General features: G+C 37.1%; 1 protein-coding gene across 5 annotated transcripts in view; it reads right to left on the reverse strand.

The window, feature by feature from the left end:
• LOC140863173 (uncharacterized) overlaps positions 1 to 25,261 on the reverse strand; it is a 71,497-nt gene that overhangs the window by 41,154 nt on the left and 5,082 nt on the right. For 4 of the 5 annotated variants that reach the window (XR_012143862.1, XM_073266551.1, XM_073266431.1 and 1 more), the window contains exons 6-32: positions 24,842 to 24,892; positions 23,982 to 24,082; positions 23,734 to 23,851; positions 23,297 to 23,398; positions 22,962 to 23,162; positions 22,261 to 22,418; positions 21,469 to 21,624; positions 21,101 to 21,193; positions 20,491 to 20,839; positions 20,225 to 20,338; positions 19,002 to 19,097; positions 18,802 to 18,869; positions 17,748 to 17,868; positions 17,466 to 17,672; positions 17,124 to 17,351; positions 16,933 to 17,042; positions 16,700 to 16,796; positions 15,669 to 15,767; positions 15,404 to 15,544; positions 15,177 to 15,245; positions 4,736 to 5,146; positions 4,314 to 4,637; positions 4,032 to 4,163; positions 3,832 to 3,945; positions 1,966 to 2,150; positions 1,206 to 1,314; positions 989 to 1,132 (exon numbers count right to left, since the gene is read on the reverse strand). Coding sequence is in view for 4 of the 5 variants with exons in the window: in XM_073266551.1 (XP_073122652.1) it covers positions 989 to 1,132; positions 1,206 to 1,314; positions 1,966 to 2,150; positions 3,832 to 3,945; positions 4,032 to 4,163; positions 4,314 to 4,637; positions 4,736 to 5,146; positions 15,177 to 15,245; positions 15,404 to 15,544; positions 15,669 to 15,767; positions 16,700 to 16,796; positions 16,933 to 17,042; positions 17,124 to 17,351; positions 17,466 to 17,672; positions 17,748 to 17,868; positions 18,802 to 18,869; positions 19,002 to 19,097; positions 20,225 to 20,338; positions 20,491 to 20,839; positions 21,101 to 21,193; positions 21,469 to 21,624; positions 22,261 to 22,418; positions 22,962 to 23,162; positions 23,297 to 23,398; positions 23,734 to 23,851; positions 23,982 to 24,082; positions 24,842 to 24,892 (4,098 nt within the window). In the remaining variant the exon portion in view is untranslated. The remainder of the gene's footprint in view (positions 1 to 988; positions 1,133 to 1,205; positions 1,315 to 1,965; positions 2,151 to 3,831; positions 3,946 to 4,031; positions 4,164 to 4,313; positions 4,638 to 4,735; positions 5,147 to 15,176; positions 15,246 to 15,403; positions 15,545 to 15,668; positions 15,768 to 16,699; positions 16,797 to 16,932; positions 17,043 to 17,123; positions 17,352 to 17,465; positions 17,673 to 17,747; positions 17,869 to 18,801; positions 18,870 to 19,001; positions 19,098 to 20,224; positions 20,339 to 20,490; positions 20,840 to 21,100; positions 21,194 to 21,468; positions 21,625 to 22,260; positions 22,419 to 22,961; positions 23,163 to 23,296; positions 23,399 to 23,733; positions 23,852 to 23,981; positions 24,083 to 24,841; positions 24,893 to 25,261) is intronic. The other variant, XM_073266616.1, reaches the window with a different exon arrangement.

Consider the following 25,261-nt stretch of genomic DNA (forward strand, 5'->3'; position numbering starts at 1 on the left):
GCTATTATGATCCAGCCCACTAATTTCACGCATTGAGAAAATAAGGATATTGATAGTTGGTGATAGATGGTCTAGCCGCCAAGCCCTTGAGTTTACCGATGATTCACACATGGAAAATTCAAAATAAATTAAGGAGATGAGATCTGCATATTTCAGTTTCCTCGAGTTTTTTCAAGATTTTTTTTTTATGTATGCGAGTAATTTAGAAACAAAAAGTTTGAATCTTGCAGAAAATCAGTTCATAAAGAAGATCTAGCCCACTAAAGTAACAGTTGGTAGTTTATTTGTAAAACAACTGGCTATATCAAATGCCAGTAAACAAAAGAGAAATATCATCTAATGGTATGTTTGGTTATGTTTCCAATATTTCATGAAAAAAATTTCAGAAAAATGAATTGGAAAATATATTGTATATTTGATAATGGCTTTGTGTTTTTACTTTAGATGTAATGTAATTTCAAAATGTGTTGATTATTTCACTTCTTGAATATATATATCTATTTGTGTGTGTGTGTGTGTGTGTTTCTCTGAAATTTTAAGACAGAGAATGTATGGTATTCTAATACAAAAAATAATAGAATGGAAATGATGAAAAGTTAAATATAAATTATGATTTTATAGGGAACATGAAAGAAGGTTTAAAATGTATTTTTGGAATAGAATTATGAAATAATAAATGTATGTCTATTCGTATCTCGAGAAAACAAAAATATTTGCTCGAAAAAAATATTGCCTAAGTTTCTGAGTTCATTAAATATATAGACAAGATACCTGATGTCCATTTGATGCTTACTCCAAAACTTTGCTAACCAAACATAATAAGTGAATGAAAGAGGGGTAAAACACTATCTTACAAGTGACAAGTTTTGCGCAAGTTGATATTTTGGGGAAGGAGGGATGAAAGATAAGAAAGATGAGAGCTTCTCTTTATGTATACTGGTAACAAAAGATAAGAAGCACAAAATGAAAAAAGAGTGCAGAAATTTACTTTAACTTCTACAGAGAATGTTGGCACTTTGCGAAAGACATCTCGTAAACTGCGCCTAACACAAACATGAACTTCTCTGCCTTCCCGAATCATTGGTTTGCCAATGCACCCGTTGATTCCAACAGCCATATTGATTCCTAATATCTGTATTCATGCACACAGTGTCAGAGTAAGGACTTGTCCCAGAATTTGGAAAACTATGGATCACATATGCAACCTCAGCATCAAGAACATCGAGATGGACTGCAGAAGGGTCCCTCTCAGGACATCCATGCCAAGTGAAATCATTTTTTATCCGTAGGTGGCCAAGATCAAGTTGCATGAAACTGTCAGATAAAGAAAAAGATAACATTTCACTCAAGGAAATAGGTATCTGCTTGAAGAGAAATAATAAAGATTATTCACATATATATATTGATATGGTGAAAACCAATTGGATGTATAGGACACCACTTCAGCGGTGCTCGCATAGGTGTCCACAGTGTTTGCTTACGATATCAAAACTCCATAAATATATATAATATATATATAACACAAGAAAAGAATGAATCGCAGTGCAATTTTCAGATTTTAAAAAAATCATATAATTGTGAAGATCAGCACAATGTTTTTTTGTAGATATGAAGAGATCAAGTTCTAGGAACACACGACTAGATGGGGGATCTTTAAAGCTCATCATTTTTGGAAATTTACTCTCTTCTGAAAATTAGGAGGAACTAATGAGGATCTACAGATTTTGAATTAATAATGCTGAATAACCACAATAGAAAGATGTTCTAGTTGAGTGCGATATAATCAAAATGATAACAAAAAAATTAGGGAGCAAGACCGTAAGCACTTAAAATGGCTTCCTGCCGTTCTAAATTCCCAAAAGGATAAATCAGTAATATCCATCGCACATGCTCTCCCAGAATTTAAATGAAACATGAGAGCTACAAATCAATCAGTTAAAACCGAAAGCAGTAGAAAAAACCTACTCTTTGCTTATTGAGTTTCGTGGAACTAATATTATTGGAGTGTCAAGTGAAAGGTCCAGCTTCACGGCAGATGCTCCATCAACCTCGTATTTCTGTATCAACCATTCTATCCCTCCAACTTTATCCACAAGTTTTATAGCTTCTTCAGTATGCGGGGTGGCAAGCTCCATGAAGTAAGCTGTTATCTGCGAATAAACACATTTACCTAATATTTCAGATATTAAGAATCAAAGCAAATGAAATTAAATTCCGTGACCACCGAGCTAATGGTCTATGTGGTATACATCTAACCAATCACCATGACTAACAAAGAGAATCGCCATGCGTCATAAATAGGGGTGCAAACGAACCGAGCATGTTCGTGAACTTTACGAGCCCGCTCGATAAATATTTGATTCGTATTCGAGCTTATCGATCTCGAGCCGAATTCGAACATGTTCGAACTTTTTTTCGAGCCGAACTCGAACCAAAAATTTTTGTTCGATAGTTCGCTAGCATTAATATTTAATTAATATAATATAATTATTATATAATAAATATATATACATTTCGAACCTTTTCGAGCTTTTCGAACCATAATATCCAAGCAATAGTTCACGAATAAGTTCGAATGTTTTGAGCCGAACTCGAACTCAAACTTCATTTTGAGCCGAATTCGAGCCTTAAAATTTTACCATTATTCGGCTCGATTCGGTTCGTTTGCACCCATAGTCATAAAAGTGATAGAAGCTATTATTTTCTATGTAAATTTTTTTTTTATACCGACTCCCTAATTATATCAGCAGTAAGGAAAAGTCCAATCTCTTAATAGATCTGAGATTGAAACATTCTTAATCTCTCAATAGATCTGAGATTGAATATGCCTTGTTCTTTTGCCCCACATATACAAGATTTTGTCAAATAATGTAGTCCACACTACTTTCGCATAATGCCTTGCATGGTAATATGGTGATTGAACTTTAGCCTAGTGCCTTGCATGGTAATATGGTAATTGAATTTCGATTCATAATATCATTAATCAAACTGGATAAATATGTAAAAACAAGGAGTTCAGAAACAAAACGTTCCTTCAGTTTATCAATTCCAACTGATCAATGATAATGCCTACGAAACAACAGGAGGGTTTCTAGAAATTCAACCATGAAAGACAGTACCAGACTGGACTGCTCATAGGTAAAGGGGGGAGAGGAAAGTAATTTGTCTTCTTTAGGCAGGCAGTCATCAGAGACTTTTTTTTCTTTTACTCACCTGAGAATTAAGTAACATATCACACGATTCACACCAGTGATTTAATCCAGCATAAACATAATCCACGTGCAGTCAATTGTGAACATAAGTTTTCAAGAAAATAATGACAGTTTCACAGTTTTATTCACTCTTTCATGCTCTTGCAGCTGATAGCTCAAGCACAGTCAAAATTTGGCTTTGATAGGGTCAATATATTAACTGATTAGAGGTGCTAATGAATTCAAATATTCATTATGGACTTCAGTTTGTATGAAGCTGCCAGCAAAACCATGGAAATAAACAGCATTAATTATCCCAGATAAGATGCAATACAACATGTAACTGACATGAACAAACACCGAGTAAGTTTGCAAAATTATCTGCTGTAAACAGTCCTTTTAAAGGACTGAATTGCACATTAGAACCTCCAGTACATTCAATATCATGTAAAGTGAGCCGCTGAGTGGAATATAATGTAGCAGCGGCAGGTAGAGTAAAATCGCACATGCTGTCAGGATAAGGTTAGGATGAATTCATACGGGACCTATGGAATGTGTCAAGAAAGCTAGAAAAAATTATTGGAGAATGACTGATAGAAGGCATACAATTAGATAATTGAATATAAAAGTAAAACTTTACCTCCTGAACAAATCTATAGAGGAAAACAATGCGAACAGCAGAGAGTCGGCCTGTCAAACTGTAGTCATATCCTTCATAGTCATCATCTTCAATGCTATAAGAGTTGAATGTAAACTGGAAAATGGGGAAAAAAGAAAGAGACTGACTACCAACAAGTGAAACAAAAGAATTACTTTCTTTCATGCAAAATGCTCAAGTACCTGTATAAGGGATTCAGCTTCTTGGTCACGTAGATCACAAAGCCAACCCCAACAGTGATCAGACCGATGTGATAGATCACAAAGCCTGAAGTTTCCTAAGGTGCCTTCTATAGAAATCGAACTAGGATGAACCTTAACAAAAGCAAGAATTACATGCAATAATTAAGCATAACAACACAGCTAACACTGGACAGTGGAATGAATAGTCATGATCATTCAATTGATGACCACAAAAAGCAATAGCATTTTACATAAAGTTATCAGGATAAGGTATTCTAGTACCTTTATATCCAAAAGAAAACTTTCTTGCACGAACATTGCAAGCTGAGAATCATCCTCCTCATTGAGAAATATTGTGACGCTATCAACATTCATATTCAAATAAAATACAACCCGACCTTTCCCATACCCCAGCAATCCCTTGACCGATGCATGACCGGGTTCCTCTGTCTTGTGTTTGTTTGATAAAGGCTCATCGTCTGTGTTTTTACTGTTTGTCTCAACAACCGGACTATTTGCTGAGCTTAAATCAAACCCAAAGTCAATTAAAGCAACAAGAGTCGGTCGGTTGCAATAAAATTCCATTTTCGACATCCTAATGCTCATCTGAAAAATATATATAGATTGATTAGAGAGAAAAACCTGGAGTAAATTTCCAAATGCACGTTTCCATACTCTTTCAATGTTCTCCTTCAGAAGATTACCTGCGCATCTATACCATCGTAATCAGGGGAACTAGGATTCCTAGTCGAGAATGTCACAGACACAAAATCAGAATCATCAGAGCCTAGGGCCTCATAAAATACATCTCCTGGAACAATTTTTCCCTTTGACAAATCCTTCTCATGGATACCCAGTTCAGAAGTGTCTGGTGAAGTCAGGAAATCTGGCAAGGCATCCTTAAAGATATCATCCTCTTCAACTGTCACAGCAGGCAGGTCTTTGCCTTGAGATTCCATTTTATTAGGATAGCTAAGCAAATGTTTATCTGTTATAATGGAACAGGCTAAATATTGTGAATGCGAAGATAGGGAACCCTGAAGTTCATCCATGATTTTCAAAGAATGCAACTTCATTTTTACTGTCAAATCACTTGAACAACGCGACACATGAACCTGTAAATAATCAAGACCATATCGTATTAGATGGCAAAATAAAGACAAACAGAATGGGGCTCCAATACTAATAGAGAAATATCAGAGCATTTCTGGCAAGTTCACTACTTTCAGTATTGAAGGAAATATCAAACCCAGCAGTGATATTGGCTATTGACACTTCAATATAAACCAAAATATTCTACTAATGAAGATTGCCAAAGGAGGTAATTATCACATAGTCCACAAATTTGTTGATCAACTAGCATTCACCAAACACTCAACTTCCAGTAGAAGCTTGTGCTAGTATGAAACTATCCACATGTCAAGGGCACAGATGTATAAACAACAGCATTCCCTGACAAGAGTTACTTGTTGAAGTGCGAAAGTAAAAGGTGGCCACAATTTATGTTCACTGTTAAAAATGTTTGAGGTTTCAACGTGATGAAAGCAGTTGCGACGCAGTTTGTCAACAATATTAGTATTTTGGAGACCTTCAGTTATTAAGATAAACTTTTTTTATATATAGGAAATGATAATACATTATATATATATGTAAAAGATATTAAATACAGAGGGCGGACAAGAGATTCGCGAACAACAAAAGAAAAGACTGACTCCCTAATCATATAACAGTAAACAAAAGCACAATCTCTTAATAGATCTGAGATTGAAACATTCTTAAACTCTTACCACAGTATCTTAGTAATTCAATAAACTGAAAGACTTTGCAGATGTGTAGGATATTATGCTTTCAACATTATTGATGCTTTCACAAATAGTATACTTGAACCAAGATTAGCTACGCCATACACAGCAAAGGATAATGAAAAGCTCTACATACCATGACACACATCATAACTTCAATACAATACAAATACTTCATTCCTCAAAGATAACAAGCCAGTGGACAATTTCCAAAGGACCATCTCAATTTAACACTTTAACTTTATCAATATTCTAAGAAGTTGATAATGCCCAATTGAAAGGATACTCTACAGGAGTTTCAAAAAAATTTCTCTCTCTAAAAATATTATCTCCCTTTCGGAAGGTGTAGTGGTCGCTTGACCCAACCACGTCGGTGCTTATTCCAGTGGCAGACGGCGACGGTGGCCTCTTCTGGCCGTCTAGGGTTCCGGCAACATCATCGGGGGTGATATTTTCCGGCGATCTAAGGTTTCAAATTTCAAATTTTGAATTTCCGACTCGCGGGCTTTTGCTTATGCGTGTATTCCATTTCTTATTGATGGTTTTTCTCGCTTAATCGCGACTGGATTTCTCCCTTATTTGCTGAGCTGTTGTTTGCTTTGAATCGTTTTTAGCTTCTTTTCCCAAAGACCTTTTCTCGAGCTTCGTAGTTATGGGTTAGAGAGCAGGGGAGCCTCCTGTGTTGAGTATCGAGTCGGAGCGTTTCCTTAGCATCGAAGAGTTAGGATGGCGATGAGGGATGGGGTTCGGCACGGCAGAGAGGTATATTATGAGCGGCCGATCTCTAGGGTGGTGGAAGAAGTTAGGATTGAACATAAACTGTTTCTAACTAGAATGGGCTCGAGGGGAGCATCGATTTGCTTGACATAGAGAACAAGGAAGGCTAGTTATCTATTGGAGTTGAACTTCAACAAAGCCCATTGTTTTTGGTCAAAGATTGAGGATCATATTAAGAGTCCTAAAGATTGCCCTGCTTTCAACAAGTGGAGAGATAAGGAGGACGTTATCTATATACATAGAATCGTTAACAGTAGAGGAAGTTCGCTGGAAGTGAGCAAAATTACTCAAATTAAGCAGCGCATTATAATTCCTAGCGGGCGCGAGGAGTGGGGGTGGAAACGTCTGGCCAATCAGATACATTTCTTCTTAAGGTATAGGAGGGCTCCAGGATTCGATTCTAGTGTTGACCGCGGAAGATCTCGGGCACTTCATCAGAACGGAAACATGGCTTCGCAAAACAAGGAAAAATGGACTTTAGACGCTAAGGAGAACATAAATCAGTGCCTAGTAAAAGACTGGAAGAAAGCAATTATAATTACAAAGGATAGGGTTAACATTTCATGGGATCTGGTGAGTTCAATCCTAGGTAAGACAGTGAAGAGGAGGATCGAGATATATCCATTCCAAGCTAACAAAGTGTCATGGTCCCAGGGTTTTGATAACATTATGGGGCGATTTAAGGGCTGATCATAATTCATGAAGTTTTGAGGCTCGTTGGAGAGAACCTCACGATCTCTTGGTCTAAAGGTTCGTTAGGAGAGAACCTTAGATCTCGTAACACAATATTGTGATTAATTTTCCTGATGAATTTTATTAATAAAACACGCTCTATTTATAGTAGAGTACAATGTTTCAATTAAAGAAAATAATATCCTAACATAAATAAAATATCACTCTAACTATGGAATGATTCTATTATTTAAAACTTAAATAAAAGACAAGATAACAATGAATCCTACAAAAGATTATAACAGAATAATCCTTTGGACTTTTAACTTATCCATATTGGTGCAATGAAGGCTCATGACACAAAGCAGCGTGGTGGCCAAATAACGAAGAAGTTGCATCATTCTATTTGAAGATGAAGAAATGTTTCCTAGAGAGGAGAGTGACATTGTTCTTTGAAGAATGGAAACCTGATATCAACAGGGAACAGGAAGTGTTCGCATGTTGCAACAGTTGGGTGAGCATATTAGGTCTCCCTTGGGATTTATGGTCTAATGATCTGCTCAAAAGAGTGGGAGAGCAATGTGGAGGTTTGCTGGATATCAGTTTAGACACTATTATGCTTAAAGATTTGTCAGCAGCTAAAATCAAGGTTGTAGGACCAGGAGGGTTCATAAACAGCTTTCTGCAAATCCAAACGATTCGCGGACCCTTGGTTGTCGCATTGTAGTGAATTCTGTTAACGTAGCAGCTTATGACATCTATGAAAAACGCTCGTATGCTCAAGTTGTGGTTGATGGCGCGAGGATGACAGCTGGATGGATCAACTTCAAAGATCCAGAAATGGAGAGCAGTCAGGTTATTAGAGAACAGGGAGTGGTGCCATCATTTAAAGGTGAACGTATCAAAATCCTTAAAAAGAATAGCCCTAAAGGGATGGAAGAATTTAGGAAGGGTGCTATTCAGTCTTCATCGGAGATAGCAGCGGAGACGGTTGGGCTAACTCCCACAGATAAAGATGCAGAAATAGAGAAACAGTCGACATCACGTTTCACGATTGTGTATTCAAGGAGAAAACCCAATGAGGCTGCTCAACGAAGTTCCAAAATAGCGGAGGGAGGCAGGAAAGGAGATCTCCTGGGACCGGAAATCACGGGGTTAATTAACAAGGATTCCGAGTGGATTGAGGAAGATTCGGTTAAAGAATTCGGCGGAGATAGCATTTCAGAGGTTTCCGATTCGTTTGTAACAGATTGTGCTCAAGAATGGGGGTCATGCAACAATTCTCAGACTCAAGAAGGACTGGAGGACATCAGGGATGTATTCTAAACAACCAATGGTACATGAGGAATATCCTGATCTAAAGGGGGATTCGGTAAGCTTTCCTTCCAAAACTCACCTTCCTAATCTTTCGTACCTTCCTTTTCCTTACGTAGGGTGGGTGAGATGGCAATAGGGGAGGGTACAACCTCGCTGTTGAAAAAAAAGCCGGATGACCAGATAGGGGATGATGTTTTGGAAGCTGGGAAAATTTTACTATCTCAAGGGAACAAGGAGGACAGTGATCTACTGAGGCAGAGAGTAGTAATCGACGATTGCCTTACTCGTTTGGAGGTAAGTAGAGTGAATCTAGACAAAGCAGAAACAGAATGCATATATCATAGGAGTCCCAATTTTTCAAGAAATTCTACCTCTGTTAGAGCATCAGATGGAAACAAGCAAATTTCGGGCTGTGGAGTGGTTTAATGAAGATTTTCTCTTGGAATATTAGAGGGGTGGGTCCAGCAGCAGGAGGAGTTTGATTCGAACGATTCTTCGTAGAGAGAATCCGGAAATAGTGGTCTTCCAAGAAACTAAGCAATTTAGGGTGGACAGGAGATTTATCGCTAGTATGTGGAAATCTAGATTTGTTGAGCGGGTGGAGTTGCCAGCTTAGGGCAGATCAGGGGGAATTTTGATGGCGTGGGATTCAAAGTCGGTATCAGCGACGGATAATTTGATCGGAGAATTCTCAGTATCAATTAAAATAGAAAAGGGCAGCAGTACGGATTGGTGGTTTTCAGCGGTTAATGGACCTTGCACTCCTAAGGACCGTCAAAGTTTTTGGGATGAATTAGCAGGATTGAAGGTTTTGTGTAATCCTAACTGGTGTGTAGGTGGAGATTTTAATGTGGTGAGATCATTGAGCGAGAAGATGAACAGCAGTACTTTGACCAGCAGCATGAGAAATTTTGATTCTTTGATCAAAGAGCTAGAGTTGTGTGATCCACCGCTTTTGAATGGCAAATTCACGTGGTCCAATATGCGCGCCTCTCCTATTTGTTGCAGGCTGGACAGATTTTTGTTCTCAGGGGGTTGGAAAGAGATGTTCAAGTTAGTAGACAATTGATCTTGCCGAGAATAACTTCAGATCATAATCCTTTGATCCTAGACACAACAAAGGGGGAGTGGGGCCCAACCCCTTTTAGGTTTGAAAACATGTGGCTAAAGCATAAGAATTTCAGAGATGAATTCTTTAAATGGTGGTCGAGTAAAAACTTGCATGGGTGGGAGGGGTATAAATTCATGAGAAAATTGAAGGACATAAAAGCGGACATTAGAAAGTGGAATACAGAAAAGTTTGGAAACCTAGATGCGAGAAGAAAGGAGCTGGAGAGTAGGATTAATGCGCTGGACATTCAGGAAAGTGAGGGACAATGGGAAGACAGTATGGTGGTAGAGAGAAGAGCTATCAGGAGTGAAATAGAGGAGATAGTATGCAGAAACGCTCAAAAGGAACACCAGAGAGCAAAAGTTAAGTGGTTGAAGGAAGGGGATTGCAACACGAAATTTTTCTATTCGTTACTCAGTCAGAGGAGGAGTAGGTCAAGGATTGAGAAATTGTAATTGGAAGATGGAACTTTCTGCACGGACAGCGAGCTAATCAAGGTGCAAGTGATAGAATTCCTCTCAAAAAAAAAAAAAAAAAGTGATAGAATTCTACCGCAAGCTGTTCAGCAATTCTGGAAACCAGGGTTTCGGCATAGAGGGCGTGGAGTGGAGCCCAATTGATCGAGATGAAATGTTACAGCTTGAGATTCCGTTTTCGGAGCAAGAAATCAAAAAAGCAGTTTTCGAGTGTGATGGATCGAAATCTCCGGGCCCTGATGGTTTTTCACTAGAAGTTTATAAGGATTGTTGGCATGTAATCAAGGGGGATTTGACGAAGGTTTTCGAGGAGTTTCATGAGAAAGGAATAATTAACGGAGTGACAAACGAAACCTATATATGTTTGATTCCAAAAAAGAAAGATTCAGGGCGTATCAAGGATATTAGACCTATTAGTTTAGTAACCAGTTTGTACAAGATAATTGCCAAAGTGTTGGCTTCGCGTCTGAAGAAGGTAATGGCTACTAGGGGTGGAATAGGGTCGGGACCCGTCCCGTAAACCCCCTACCCAACTCCCATCCCGAAAAGAATCGGGACACTTTTTTTTCTCCCGATCCCGTACCCGAAACATTTCGGGACCCGACTTTTCGGGATTCCGTCGGGTAGGGAGATAAAATCCCGAATTATAAAAAAAAAATGTGATTATTTTATTAAATATACTATTTAGAAACTTATATTTATAAATAAAAATAAATATTTAACTTAAAACATATAATATTAAAATATTTTAGATAATGTTTCAAGGTTTTGTTAAGAGAAAAAATGTATCGAATACTTATTAATAAAATGTTCGGATACAATTACTAAATAAATTTTGTTAAATAGATTGTCAAATTAATCTCTTGAGTCTTGTTCTACATATTTGTTCTAATTAGATAATTATAAATATGAATTAATTAAATTATTAATTTATTTTTAAAAAAAATACACAAAAATAAAATGTCATTTCGTGATTTTACAATTTTATCGTTCCAACAATAAAAATTATACGAATTAAGTCCACAATTAAGTGTTATATGAGTTGAAACCTAATAATATTTAGCTTATTATATTAATAAAGTTATTAATAAAATATATTATTATATTATTTCGGGACGGGTCGGGAATCCCGTCGGGATAAGGTTTTATTCCTGATCCCTCTCCCGATATTAATCGGGATGGAAAAATCCCAAAAGTTCGGGTCGGGAAACTTTCGGGTTGGGATTTTTTCGGAACGGAAATGGGATAGGATTCGGGAAGGGTCGGGAATTCGGGAATTTTTGTCATCCCTAATGGCTACTACGATTGCGGATTCACAAAGAGCTTTCATTGAAGGACCACAGATCCTCGACCGTTGTCTCATAGCTAATGAGATGGTAGAAGAATTCAGAATGAAGAAGAAGAAGAAAGGATGGGTTTTCAAGGCAGATTTTGAGAAAGCTTACGATAATGTGCACCTGCGATTTCTGGATTTTGTACTCATGAAGAAGGGATTCGGTGACAGATGGAGAAGATGGATCAAGGGCTGCCTCGACAACGTTAACTACTCGATCATAATTAATGGCAGGTCGTGTGGCAAAATAAAAAGAGAAAAAAGTTTAAGGCATAGTGATTCTTTATCTCCTTTTCTTTTTTACTTGGTGATTGATGTTTTGGCAAGATTGATGGACAAGGCAAAGTCCATGAACTTTATTCAAGGGTGGGATATAGGAAGAGAAGGGGTTGAGGTTTCTCACATTCAATTTGCTGATGACTCTTTATTTTTTGTGAAGAATGAAGGACGCTTGAGATTTTTGAAGGACATTCTGATTTCTTTTTGTGACATGTCCGGTTTAAAGATCAATCTAGAAAACAGTGCATTGTTGAGCATTAACTGTGAGGCCGAAGTGGAGGAGGAGATGGCTAGTGAGTTTGATTGCGGGTTAGAGTCTTGGCCCATTCAATACTTGGGGGTACCTTTGGGAGGAAATCCAATCAAGGCATCTTTTTGGGAACCGGTGATGTTTAAAATGTCAAAAAAGCTAGCGAGTTGGAAGAAAGCTTTTCTATCGAGAGGAGGCAGGCTTACATTGATTTCGGCAGTTATGAATGTCATACCGTTGTACTACTTGTCGCTATTCAGAATCCCTAGGGAGGTAGCAGAGTCCATGGAGAAGTTAATGAGGGATCCGGACGAGGATAAACATTGCCAATTGGTAGCTTGGGATAAGATTAGCATTCCAAAGATTATGGGAGGTCTGGGAATTCGCAATATGTGCTTTAGGAATAAATCATTGTTGGGTAAATGGTGGTGGCGTTTTTCAAATGAGGGGAACACGTTGTGGAAGAGGATTGTTGTAGTAGTCCGGCTCCATTTTACAAGATTAATTAAGTAAAAATGATTAAGCAAGGATTAGAGACTTAATTTGGATTTAATTATACAATTTTTGGAATTTTGGCCAAAGAAAGTTCGGATCATCTGAACCCTTCGGAGGCATGAACCAAGGATCGGAGGCTATGGCCGGATCGGAGCGTCCGAACCCAGATCGTACGTCCGAACTCAATTAGGTCATGCAAGGATTGAGGTGTCAAGGTGGTATGAACACGTAGCAGTTCGGAGCCTCCGAAGTAGGATCGGAGCATCCGAACTGTGCATGCAGTGACGTGTTGCGCATGCAGGGAACGGAGCGTCCGATCTCCGCCTATAAATAGGTCATCCGAGGCTCACATTTTGCACACCAATTCAGAACTCTCTCTCTCGGTTTAGGTGTTTTCTAGGGGTTTTGGGGGAGTTTCCAGCCTTCCTAGGCTTGGTCCGGGTGTTGGCAAGGCGCTCCGGAGTTGCTGAGGATAGGTGCCCAAGTTCTTGGGCAGTCATCATCAGCAAGCTGACGACGGACACAGGTATAGTTCTGGCTCCTTATAGTAAAGGGAGTATGTTATAGCGTAGTTAAAGCTTTTAGAATAAGATTATAATGCATGAGTATTTTGCATTGTAGTGCGGACTATAGGCTTGGACATAGAGCTGGTTTAGCTTGCCTACTATATGAGGTACGGTGGTATTATTTGAGATATCCAGATTGAGTATGCATGTATTATGTGATTGCATGATTTATATGATACAGCATGTCATGACTGTATGTTGCATACATGAGCATATTGAGCCTTTACCTTAGAGGTATCCTGTAGTAAGGCGCTCACCCTACGAGTTGTGGATGGTTGGATACGTAAATCTTGTGTTAAGTCACCGTGATGGTTGGACACTTGTACTAGTATCAGATCACCATTATCCACTGGGTATATGAGCCACCTCATGAGGTGACGGCGCAGCGTGCTATATACCCTAGGCCCGGTCTATGAGCTTGTTTCTTGACCTGAGTGTCTTGGTACCCAGTTCATTTGCATACATTCACGTATAATACCGTATACTCATACTCTCGTACTGAGCTTTTCATGCTCACTTCCGTACTTTGTTGTGTCTGGACATCCTATTCCATGGGGCAGGTCTGCGGCTGGATGAGGCTGGTGGTTCCAGGAGAGCGTAGGCGATGGATGACCTGTATGTTTCTGATGTATTTGGATTAATACAGAGTTCAATATGGTTGTATGATCATTATTATTTCTTTTTGGGATTTATTTATGTTTTTCCGCTGATTTCTGTGATTTATTTGAGTAATTAAGTTAAAATGCATGCTTAAGTTTCTGATTAGTAGGTGATCAACGCGCGGGTCACTACAATTGTAGTCAGCAAATATGACATGCAAGAAAACGGTTGGACGCGGGATTGGCAAGGACACGTTTCGGAGTCCGTGGAAGTTATCTCTAGGATTTATCCGGCTTTTATTCAATCAGCGAGGCTAGTGGTTAAAGGGAGAGATAGAATTAGATGTTGGGAGGACTGTTGGGTAGGGCAATTCTCTTTTAAGATTCTATTCCCTTCGCTTTTTCAGATTTCAAGAGTTCATAATAAGCCCATTTCGCATTTTCTTTTCAGAGACTCCTTCTCATCGCTCAATTCATTATCCTGGAATTTGCATCTTCGTCGCAATCTTAGGGATGAGGAGCTGGGTGATTTAATCAAGTTGATGGAAGTTTTGGGTAGGGTTCGCATATTGGAGGGAGGGGAGGATGTTAAGTTTGGAAGTGGGATGTTTCAGGAGTGTTTTTAGTGAAATCTTTCTTTGACTTTTTTTTTTCCGGAAGCTTTGTTTCCAAAATTTGATCCTTTTCGAACGATTTGGAAAACTCCGATTCCTTATAAGGTAAAGGTATTCGCATGGACAGCAGTGTTGGGTAGATTGCCGACTTGTGAATTGATTCAAGAGAGGTCTCCGAAATGTCTACTAAGTCCTAATTGGTGTGTGTTGTGCAAGCAAGGGGGAGAGAGTCAGGATCATTTGTTGGTTCATTGTCCATAAACAAGCTCCTTATGGTGGTTAGTGTTGAAGGACCTGGGAGTGTCGTGGGTGACACCAAAGAATACGAAGGATTTGTTCACAGGAGATTTGGGTGCTCACTGGGAAAAAAGGGGGGAAATTCTTTGGGCAGTTATAATGCAATTGCGTTTGTTGGATCGTATGGTTGGAAAGAAACAGGAGGATCTTTCAAGATGAAGAAGATTCGATTGGAGAGATATGGGACAAGATAAAGTTGAGATTATCAACTTGGTTACATAATATAACAGAATTCCAATCTTTTGATATTTCAGATTTGTATAGGATTGGAGTTTGGTCCGGAGTTAGTATAATGGTTGAACTATTCTAGAGGATTTTGTGGACCACTGGTCCACCTTTGTATTTACCTTCTATAATTTATTAATAATATTTGTGCTTCTGATAAAAAAAAACTTTATCAATATTCTAGGTAGTTTTTCACAGCAACAACCCATGACTCCACTCACTCTTAAGTTATGCTAATTCACACAAAACACCGGTTCAGCACAAGGAGTGAATAAAATTGAAAGTTCGACTGATCAAGTGATGTTGAGGCAAAACCAATCACAAGTACTAACCTTTCCTCCACCAGCAAGAACTTCGAGGATGAGTTTCTCACCAATCTTCTCGTGCTCCATGTCTCCAAACTACAAGTAGCGAAAGGAGCTACTTATATTTGAGAAGGCAATAATAATAGGAGAAACTAAAGGATTGGCAGGTGCAAATTAACTACTTGCTATTAGGAACCATGACAAATCAAATACTAACCCCAGAATCACAAACCAAAAAAAAAAGGCCTACCAACCTTTCCATATAATGACAATTTCGTTTCGACCAATGTTCCATTGACAACAAGATCAGCCGCTTTTGCAGTATGGGCGTGAGATTCAGCAAACTCCACGGTATCATCTTTAAGTTCTCCAAGTATATCAACTGAAGGAGGAGTCTGAATCCAAACATAGGAGAAATGGAAGATAACATGTTTTTTTTTTGATATGAGATGGAAGATAACATGTTGAGATATAATAAAGACAAAGAAGAGGATAGTTAAAGGTCAATGGATATCTTACAGAAGCTCGATATGTAGTTTGTACAAGTCCACGAAACCATGTAGTTTTTTCATCCTCACTTCGAAATTGTACTATCAGAGTACTAAACGACTCCAGAGCCTAAGTGTGTAAATAAAGAACAAAAAATAAATTGTGCATACCATAATTGCTCAGGAAGTTCTAGCACAATAAAAGGCATAGAATAATCAAGATCAATAGATCATAATGATTGCATACAAATTAAAATCATACATGTATTTATTTTACCATCAAGACAAATACTCAACATTAAAAAGAAAAGCTGTATCATCATCATAACCAGAAGGTATGTGGTTTGCAAAGTCAGAAAATAATGCAAATTAACAAATGACGAAATGCATGGACAAAGATATCAAAGAAAACTCTAATAGAATGATAATGAAACTTGTTAAAAATAAGAAATTCTGATTAGCAGTTTTTCACGAGATAACAAATAAATCAGACAGCCAAATTACCACGAAAGACTATGTAACCATCATCGAAGGAGAAGAGAATAGAGTGGGAAGCACGCATCTTGAACAACACAAGCCAGGTTATTTGCTTTTCCAGTTGTCACATCTACATATGATCTACATTTTTAAATATTTTTCTTGTCTGCTGTCACATTAGATCTTAAACTCATTCACAAGAAGCAAAGATGGCAGGTGATGTGTCTACATTTTCCTATAGTTACATGATTTAGTTTCTGGTAATTAGAGGAATTTTAATAAATAAATTGATTTTGTTCCCAATCATGATTTTTTATAGCACATAGGCGAAATGGATGAAATCGAGTTAAAACGATTGAAAAATACATGAATATTAGTCGCATATATCCGGCATGTCAGCGCAACACCATAAGAAAAGAAAAAAGAACAAAGCAGAAAACTTTGTAAAGAACCGTGTGATTCTTGAAATACGAAGTAATGCATCGTACCCGAAGGAAAAGAAATCAAGAAGGAAAGCCGAAAATCTAAAATTAAGAGTGTCAAAAAGACACTGCTGTTTCGAGCTCACCAGCAAACATTACCTACCTTTTGGATATCCATGCCACTGGTGCTCACCGCAATACAGTAAGGCGAACCACCAACATTTCTAGGGGGAACTTCATATACTTGTTTACCAGCCATGCTGTAGTCACAGAACAAGAAAATTCTCACTGTCATTGTCAATCAAGTACTTGTTGAGACTAATGCATGTGATGAAACAAAAACATTCATAACATCCACCCAAATACGATAAGAAAAGGAACAACAAAACAAACTACCTTGAGCAACGGTGATAGGTTTGGGAGGTTTCAGACTCCAACACATAAAGGTATAATCCGGATAAGACAAGAAAAGAGGGATGCCATGCAGCAACTGAATAACCAATACCCTGCGTCGAGATAACATAATGAAATGATCATATACAGTGGTGTTAGTTAGTGTATAAAAAAATTTGAAGTCCTAAACATGCCTTCCAAACAAGAATTCTAGCCTCAGTTGCGAGATCTGGCGGATTCCAAGGGACAAGACCAGTTTGGAAGTTCTCCACACCATGCAGCTCAGCATTAGGCATTGCACCATGGAATTGGTTCAACAAATTATTAAGTCTAAAATATCTAGCAGGAGAGAAATGTATCCCAAGTCTTGGCATTTGAACAGAGATTCGTGTTGACGGATGACTTGGATGAGGTACCTTAATCTTATTGGTCAAACAAAGTGTATATTAATGTACGAGATTTAACCCAATTAAACTAGAGATGCAAATAGCACGTGATAGCTTGCATGATGAATGAAATTGTTTCATAAAATATACCTGATCAACAACTACAGCCATTCCACACCTATCAATAAGAGAATAGAAATTATCAACATCTTCAGAACCAGAAGATGAAGGAACTTCTTGTATCCCACTGTCAGACTGACTCTCAGAATCAGAACTTGTAAAGAAAGCTGCTATATCTCTTCCAGATATGTAAAAACGAGAATATAGACTCTGAAGCTGGTTGTGCTGGCCATCCTCCTAAAAAGGAGATTAAAAAGTCAAGTACGCAAAAGAACAAAAAGGCAAATAAAAAGATGATGGAAATTAACATACCTTTGTCTTCAAAGTAAAGTGACCAAAATCAAGTAGAAGATGGCAGTCAGTTTCAAGGGATGTACATGATCTAATAGGAACTCTGACTTTTGGAGCATCGAGATCAATGTCAAGAGCAAATCTGGTGATACCAAAAAAAAAGGGTTAAGAATCTCCTAATGGCACATCTTATAATTATAATTCCACTGTTTGAACTGGTCAGGAAAAAATGAAAAAATGTTTGTAGGGCCACCAGAAATTGAGGTATTATTTGTCAATAATGTTAACCTTTATGTAACAAGTAAAAATTCTTAAATAAATTAACAATCACCTGGAGAATGTGTTTTCAACAAATATGTCCAATACCAACAAACGTTAGAAGATCTAATAAGCTTCAGAAGACAAACACATATGGTATACCCACTTAAAGTCCATTATAATAAATATTTGAGGCAAGGAGAAGTTCAAATGAGATAGATTCAACTTAAATAAATTGGTGGCAACACGAAAACCTCGTGGTGGATTTTTTCGTTTTCTCGGACATAGCTCTTGAATTCAAGTCCAGCTAAGTGTGTGTTGTGACAAAAACTTATTCACTTCGGGGTGAAATTATAGTAAGGGAATCTGGCACCATTTTGTTCATTATTGTATCTTCTGTAAGAAGATGAATGAAAGGACAGCATGGTATTTAGCTAAATCATATATTCACGTATAAATCAAACATCTTATTGTTCATATGAGGCATCCCCTCATGCCCATCAAATAAGACGTTGACCTAAATCAAATGAAAAGGGGAAAAAAATTAATATGAAGGAAATTAAGAGTTGGAACTTTTATTTGATGGATTTATAGCACATCTTTTATCCTCGAGACCTTTTTTGATGTAATGCACAATCTGTTTTAGTTCTTTCAGCAAAATGAGCTTTTTGTTCTATACAACAAAATAACCACAAAACCACATTCTAATGAGCATAAAATTCAGCATACAACCAAGCAACTTAACAGAAGCAATAGATAAAAAGCAACATCGGAATAAAAGAACTGGATTTCTGGTTAACAAATATGAGATGTTAACCTGCTCTGCTCTTCTAATACCATTTGAAATTGTTCCTGAGCTCTCCGAGTCACCTTTTCAATCTTGAGCTGCCCCACACGCATTCTTAAGGTTAGTTTTGACAAGCAAAGCATTTTGTATGGAACAATTGGTCAAATAAATAAACTTCTCATTAGTAATAGCGCAACACCAACATCTTGTAAAATTACAAATGACATTACTTGCAAAGCAGTTGCAGTTTCGAGTGCAACAGTAGGACTGACAGCGTTACTCCTCTTCACGAAATCTAAAAAGCGATCATAACTTTCCATGAACACCTATAACATTTGGTTCACAGAAGAAACCATGTACAAATGAGCATAAGGGAAGTTTAGCAGCGAATAATACAACAAAATGGAAAGGGGTTGAGGCTTCACTATATCTGAAAACAATCGTTTCCCCACTCTGACAAAATAAAAAGATAAAGATGGAGTTTTCTATGTCCAAGTCAATCAATAAAAGGATATTTCTTCCATTCTGGAAAGAGGTTTTTGCCAAATATCTAGCTAAATGAAGATATAGGACTACTGGAAATGAAATGAGCTAGCTCTTGTGCAATTTGAGCCGGATGGAACACAATTTGATTTTTATATTATTGAATTTGAGCCGTACTTGAATATCTTTGAATATATTTAAATTCAAAACTCAAACCAAATTATTATGTTCAATGGTTGGCCCCCGGCAAGCATTACTATATTTATTATTTTTTTTATAAATATATATAAACTAAATGAGGTCACAACTTCTGCTTAATGGTGCCTGATAAATGAGCTAGAACAAATCGAAATTTAATTCAAACTCTAACTCAAACCAAATCCAAGCCCAAAATAGTTTAATTTTTAAGCTTCCAGAGGATTATTGAACTGGATTAAAAAAATTTGAGCTCCAAATCGAATGTGAAAATATGAGTGATATTTAGCTTAAGAGTTAAGTCGATATATTTACACTTTTAATTGGACAACATTGAAGAAAGGATAGGTTATTAATCAGTTCTGAAGTTGTTTCACTCGATGTGTACAGTGTACGGTTACGAGAAATAATATGCTGAAAGAAAGAGAAGACCCAAAAGACCTAGACTCTAAAGATATGGTAAATCATAATCGATAAACTTTTAGCAGCTTTACTAACATAAAACAGGAATTATAAGCCAATTTGATCTACTTTTTTTCTCCCTACGGGCCATAAAATATTACCACTGGTTTACAACATGAGCCAAAAGGATGGAGTTGCTCAATTCTGAACTTTTTTAAAAAAAAAAAAGGCAAGCAAAGCAAATCAGCATTTGCTTATCACAGAAAATTTTATGAGTTTACGTTTCTATCGCAATCAAGATAACGAAGAGGAAGGAAACAGGGAACAATCTGATTAATCAATCTAGGAAAAAGGAGAAGCCCTTGCTAATCACCGTTGCATGACATGGAGAAATTGTTGCTGAAAGGCTCCAATCTACATGTTCTCCTGCTGGTGTATGCACAAAACTAGCTGCCAAAGCATTCATCTTTTGCTCGCTACAGACACTCTGTGGGCACACAGAATCAGATAAGAAACCCGAAAGCCCCCTTTGGGCAACAAAAATTTAAAAGAAAAATATCAATTAAAAACATGATAAATCTGTTTGGTTAATTTGTCCAAAAAAATTGAATGAAAAATACACAGCACATGAAAACAAACCTGAGCGAGAGAACCTTCAGGCGCAGACAATCCATAATATCTCAAAGTTACATCGCAATGGGTGCTCCGATGTTTAAACTTAGTTGATACCTGAAGATTCTCAAATCTACCACAGATAATCTCAGTGTTATTAATATTGACGATCCTTGCAGCTGCCTTACCTATAGATACAACAATCATATACTGTATCATATTCTGTATATCCCTCCCAACGTGAGCCAAATCCTCATCTGGCTGGTAGCTAAGCAGTTTATTGACTGCCTCCCATTCTTCTTTAGTCAATCTCTCCTCCACAGACTGTGAGACCTTTGACGTGTCCATTTCAGAGTCATCTTCAGAAGAGCTTCGCCTGCACGACTAGGAAACTTAAGAGGAAAGAATATATATATTGATAAAAAATGTGGAGTACTCGGGAATATCAAATTTGATGCTCCAAAGGAAGATAAAGTATTGAAAGGTTTTTTTTCTCTAAATGGCTCGTGGTATGCTGCTGCACAATCACTTGTAGAAAAGTCAAAGACAGCCCTTCAACCAACTCAGAAAAAGGACAGTAGAAGAGCAGAGAAATAATCAAATTTCAGAAAAGAATTGAATGATAAACTATACAGACCACTTTAGTGAAAACCAGCTTCTCTTTCTTAGCATCCTCTGTTCAGCTGCTTCCTTCGATCTAGCAGATTCTACTTTCGCATGGGCAAGAAACCTAGAAGGCCAGGCATCACAGTTCATTAATAATTCAGCCTAACACACACAGAAATGACCATAGATAGGAAAGACCCACCAAAAAAACTCTTATCTATAAATCTACAAATATCACCATATCAGCATCTTAACCCACTGAATTTACATCCAATGTTTCCAAACATACATAAAAATCAATTGAAGGTGAGACGGAAACCTAGAAACTTAGCCCATCACTTTAGTCGTTACACTTCGAAACTATTTTACGAATTGGCATGGTCGAATTCTGGAATATACCTCCATAGTAGGATAATTTTGGGATCGAGGTCTTTTTCAATTTCTCTTAGTTCAGAATTATCAACAACTAAGTGCTGCAATGAATCAGCATATAACTGCACATAACGTCTACGAAGATGACACAGATGTTGGATTTGTTCCCAGGAAAATCGATAACTGTCAGGAACAAGAATCAATGTTAAGATAGTTTAGAGAAATAAGAAAAATGAAAACATGCATTAAGATGGAATTTGGAAAAATTCCAAATCCTTTACATTTAAGTGGTTTATAACAACACTGCAATTTGCAGACCAAAAACTGAATGCAGGGTTATTCAGTGTTTATTCTATCAGCATTGAATTTTCAACATACAAAACTATCTAGTTTCGCATCAATCATGAAAGTTCCCAGTACTTGAGTTATTTTTTTGTGACCTTCCGATGAAACTGTTTAACATTGTTATCGTATCAATTTGTTCTGGATGCATATATTACTATATCATACGAAATATTTTGCAATTATTTATAACAAATTTATCAAAAAATGGAGGTATTCCTATATTTGCAAGTATTAGTCTGAATGTGTTCATGCTTATGTTCTTAAACTTCAAACTATCAAGCCTGGCCCCAATCTCAGAGGTCAAAATACAGCCAATTGAAGACCAATTTTTCTCATTGTATCCATTTAAAATAATCACATAAGTGCCACCAAACATCTTAAAATAGCTAATATGTTCAGTCCACAAGTTATCATGCTAGAACAAGCATTTTTATAAATGATCAACCACCCATTTGCATTTATCATTAACATTACCACATCTTTTTTTGTTGCAAGGCAGCTTGAGAAGCATAACGCCACCATAAAGTGGCATCCTCCGAAATAGACACCGAGGGTCTTAAATGATAGACCTCAACATGTGTCCTATATCTCGATATGACCTCCATAAGTCTAATCCAGTCATGATACTGAGCCTGAGACAAGAAGACGAGGTTAAGTAAATGCCTCGCTCCATGTTCAAATATAAAGAACTTCTGTTGAGCCATCCAAGATGCTTAGAAATAATTAACTGATGTCAAGGAAAGAGAGAGATGATTATGGAAAAAAAATGAAAATTAGTTCATGAAGCATTGAACTTAGTTCAATATACAACAAACACATCCTTCAAGAACAAAAGAAAAACAAATAATTTTCTTGATGTAGCAGTAAAATACAAACAGTTATTCGATATCTTATTGCTACAAAATTCAGATTCCTAAACTAGACTAAAGCTGAAAAATATGTCTAAAAGCTTAATCACATGTTATATGTGATTAAGAAATGTTTAGACTGATGTCTGATGTCAAGAGACACAACGACAAGATATTTGCTATACTCCATTTCCAGAATCTTCGAATTTATATCACTATTGCATAAAACATTCACAAAAATCAGCTTCTCACATCAAGAGCAGCACTATTAAGGAAACATAAATAACATACGTGAAACAGACTCAACCGTAAGTACAGATTCATCACCTCTGTGACCGTCAAAGAAACATCAGCAATGACAAAAGAAGCCTTCTCAAAAGGAATAGTTGGGTCATTTTTTTCCTGGTTCCCCAAGCGATGATACTTGAGAACTCCATTGATTGGTGAAACTAAATAGTTACGGTCTCTAGCCCATGCAGACACCGATACATTACCTTTGGATGATTCATTAATTCCATCTTCAAATATCTGTTGCCATAAACAAAGATACACCAGAAAATGTGAGAATATGTAAATACTGAGAAAAAAGGATAATATGTAAGACATAAATGTGACAGAATTACAAGGACAAAACACTGAAATGCTTCAAAATGAGAATGTACCTCAATCCATTCCTTGGGGCTAAGGTCCTCCCACCTTTTGTTCAACATCCAAGGATCATGGTTTGAGTCATGGTAAAAAGCAAGTCTTTGAAGTTGTAACGACTACAAAAAATTATGAAGGAGAAACACATAATTCTAGAATTTCTGCACCATATGACTCGATGTTACTTGCAAAAGGAAACCCCGTAGAAATTTAAAGAACGATGACAGAAACCAAGAGACATAAAGTCCAAATTTTCTGCACTAAGAAGGCCAAAGGCTACCACTTACACTAAAACACTCTAGTATACAACTAAGATTCATTCATGCTTCAATGTCGTAGACGTTCCAAAAGCCCTAATTCAAATAACTTTAAAAACTTCACGGGCAATTGGCCAAAAGCTAATCAAATTCAGGAGGCAACAGATATAACTTACAAGGAATGACCTGAACTATACCTTGCGCAATTTATCTAAAGCACCACTAGTGTCAAAGGTCTCATTTCCCTGCTCATCCATTGTAACAGCAGCAAGCTTTGCAAGTGTAACACCACAAGAAAATGGATGTCCTGGATTGCTGCAGACAAAGCACCAAAGTTTCAGTAGAAAGAATATCATCTGGAGATAGGACATAGACGAAATAGAGCACCATGCAATTAAATAAAGTTCGAAATTTGAAATACAATAGCTCCAAATGAAATCCCAACCTGACAGAATCTTCATATCTAATATGAACATTGCTAATTGAAATCTTGAGATTTCCAATAATCGTAGCAATTAATGAACCCAGCCAAGTTCCAGCTGGTGTCTGCAAAAGGAACAGTACTGTCAAATTAAAACAAGAATCCTAAAAGATAACAGCATGAGACAAGAAATGAGGAAAACTAAAATCTTTTATAACCAAGTTGCTTGGACAAGTATGAACAAGAAAAAAAGTAGAACCCACTACTCCAAGATCCTTTCTATGAATCATGCTGTCAGTTGCTGTAATTTTTTTCTGCCAAAAAGCACTCATTTTCTTGACATGGAAAAGCCACCAAGGAACATCCCAGGATGTGATTCATGCAAATTAATAAGTTATACTGCAATCAAGAATTCAATTCGAATAGCCAAGAAGGAGATATGCCATGAAAAATCAAGAATTACGCTCTTAACACTCTTCCATTTTTTCCTTTTTTTTTTCTCTCTATACAACCCAAATGCAGAAAGGGAACATCCAGTCCATGAAAATTCCAACTCTAGAAAAACTGCTTACTGGTAGGTAAATAGTATACGAACACTCCGACACTATACGTGGTATGTATATAAAAACTCCCAAAAAATAAAATAAAAGAAAACGGTAAAGCTTAAGTCATACATAATGGTTACATAACCAATTGTTTCACTTTCTAATCAAATTCAATAAGAACTGATTAAACATTGGCCGCCTAATTATGTGCTGCAGGATCAATCTAGTACTGATTAAACCACAACAATGATAATAAACTTGACCCATTCATAAAATTCATATACACCAGAAAATTTGTCATGCACAGCATGCAGATAGAGTTATGGATATCCTGCATACATTTCCAGGCTTTGATCTCGATAATGCTTCAAGAGTTGCTGCTTCAGCTTCCTAAAAAGAGCCAAATTTTGAAATGTAAACATCGAATCAAAAGGTGCAAGAAGTAGTAAATTTAAAGGGAGAAATTCGGAATATTATTTAGTTTCAACAATGGCTTTTCTTACAGGCTAAATGATTTTGCATTGTATTTGTACGGATGTACCTCTATTAAGATCTTAAAAACTTTGATAAAAATCTAGCTCTTTGAATAAATGAATCTGCAAATGAGAGGTAAATTGAGGAAATATTTGCTCCAGAAATCTAGCCGATACTATTCTGTATTGACCATGTTCGTATTGGTGTCATACTATTGTCTTAATAAAGTTGTTGGTACTAGCTTGAAAGTTTACTTAGTTTTTGACAAGGATACTGCGGTGTTGG

Source organism: Henckelia pumila, chromosome 1 (assembly GCF_033568475.1).
Source record: "Henckelia pumila isolate YLH828 chromosome 1, ASM3356847v2, whole genome shotgun sequence".
NCBI classification, from domain to species: domain Eukaryota; kingdom Viridiplantae; phylum Streptophyta; class Magnoliopsida; order Lamiales; family Gesneriaceae; genus Henckelia; species Henckelia pumila.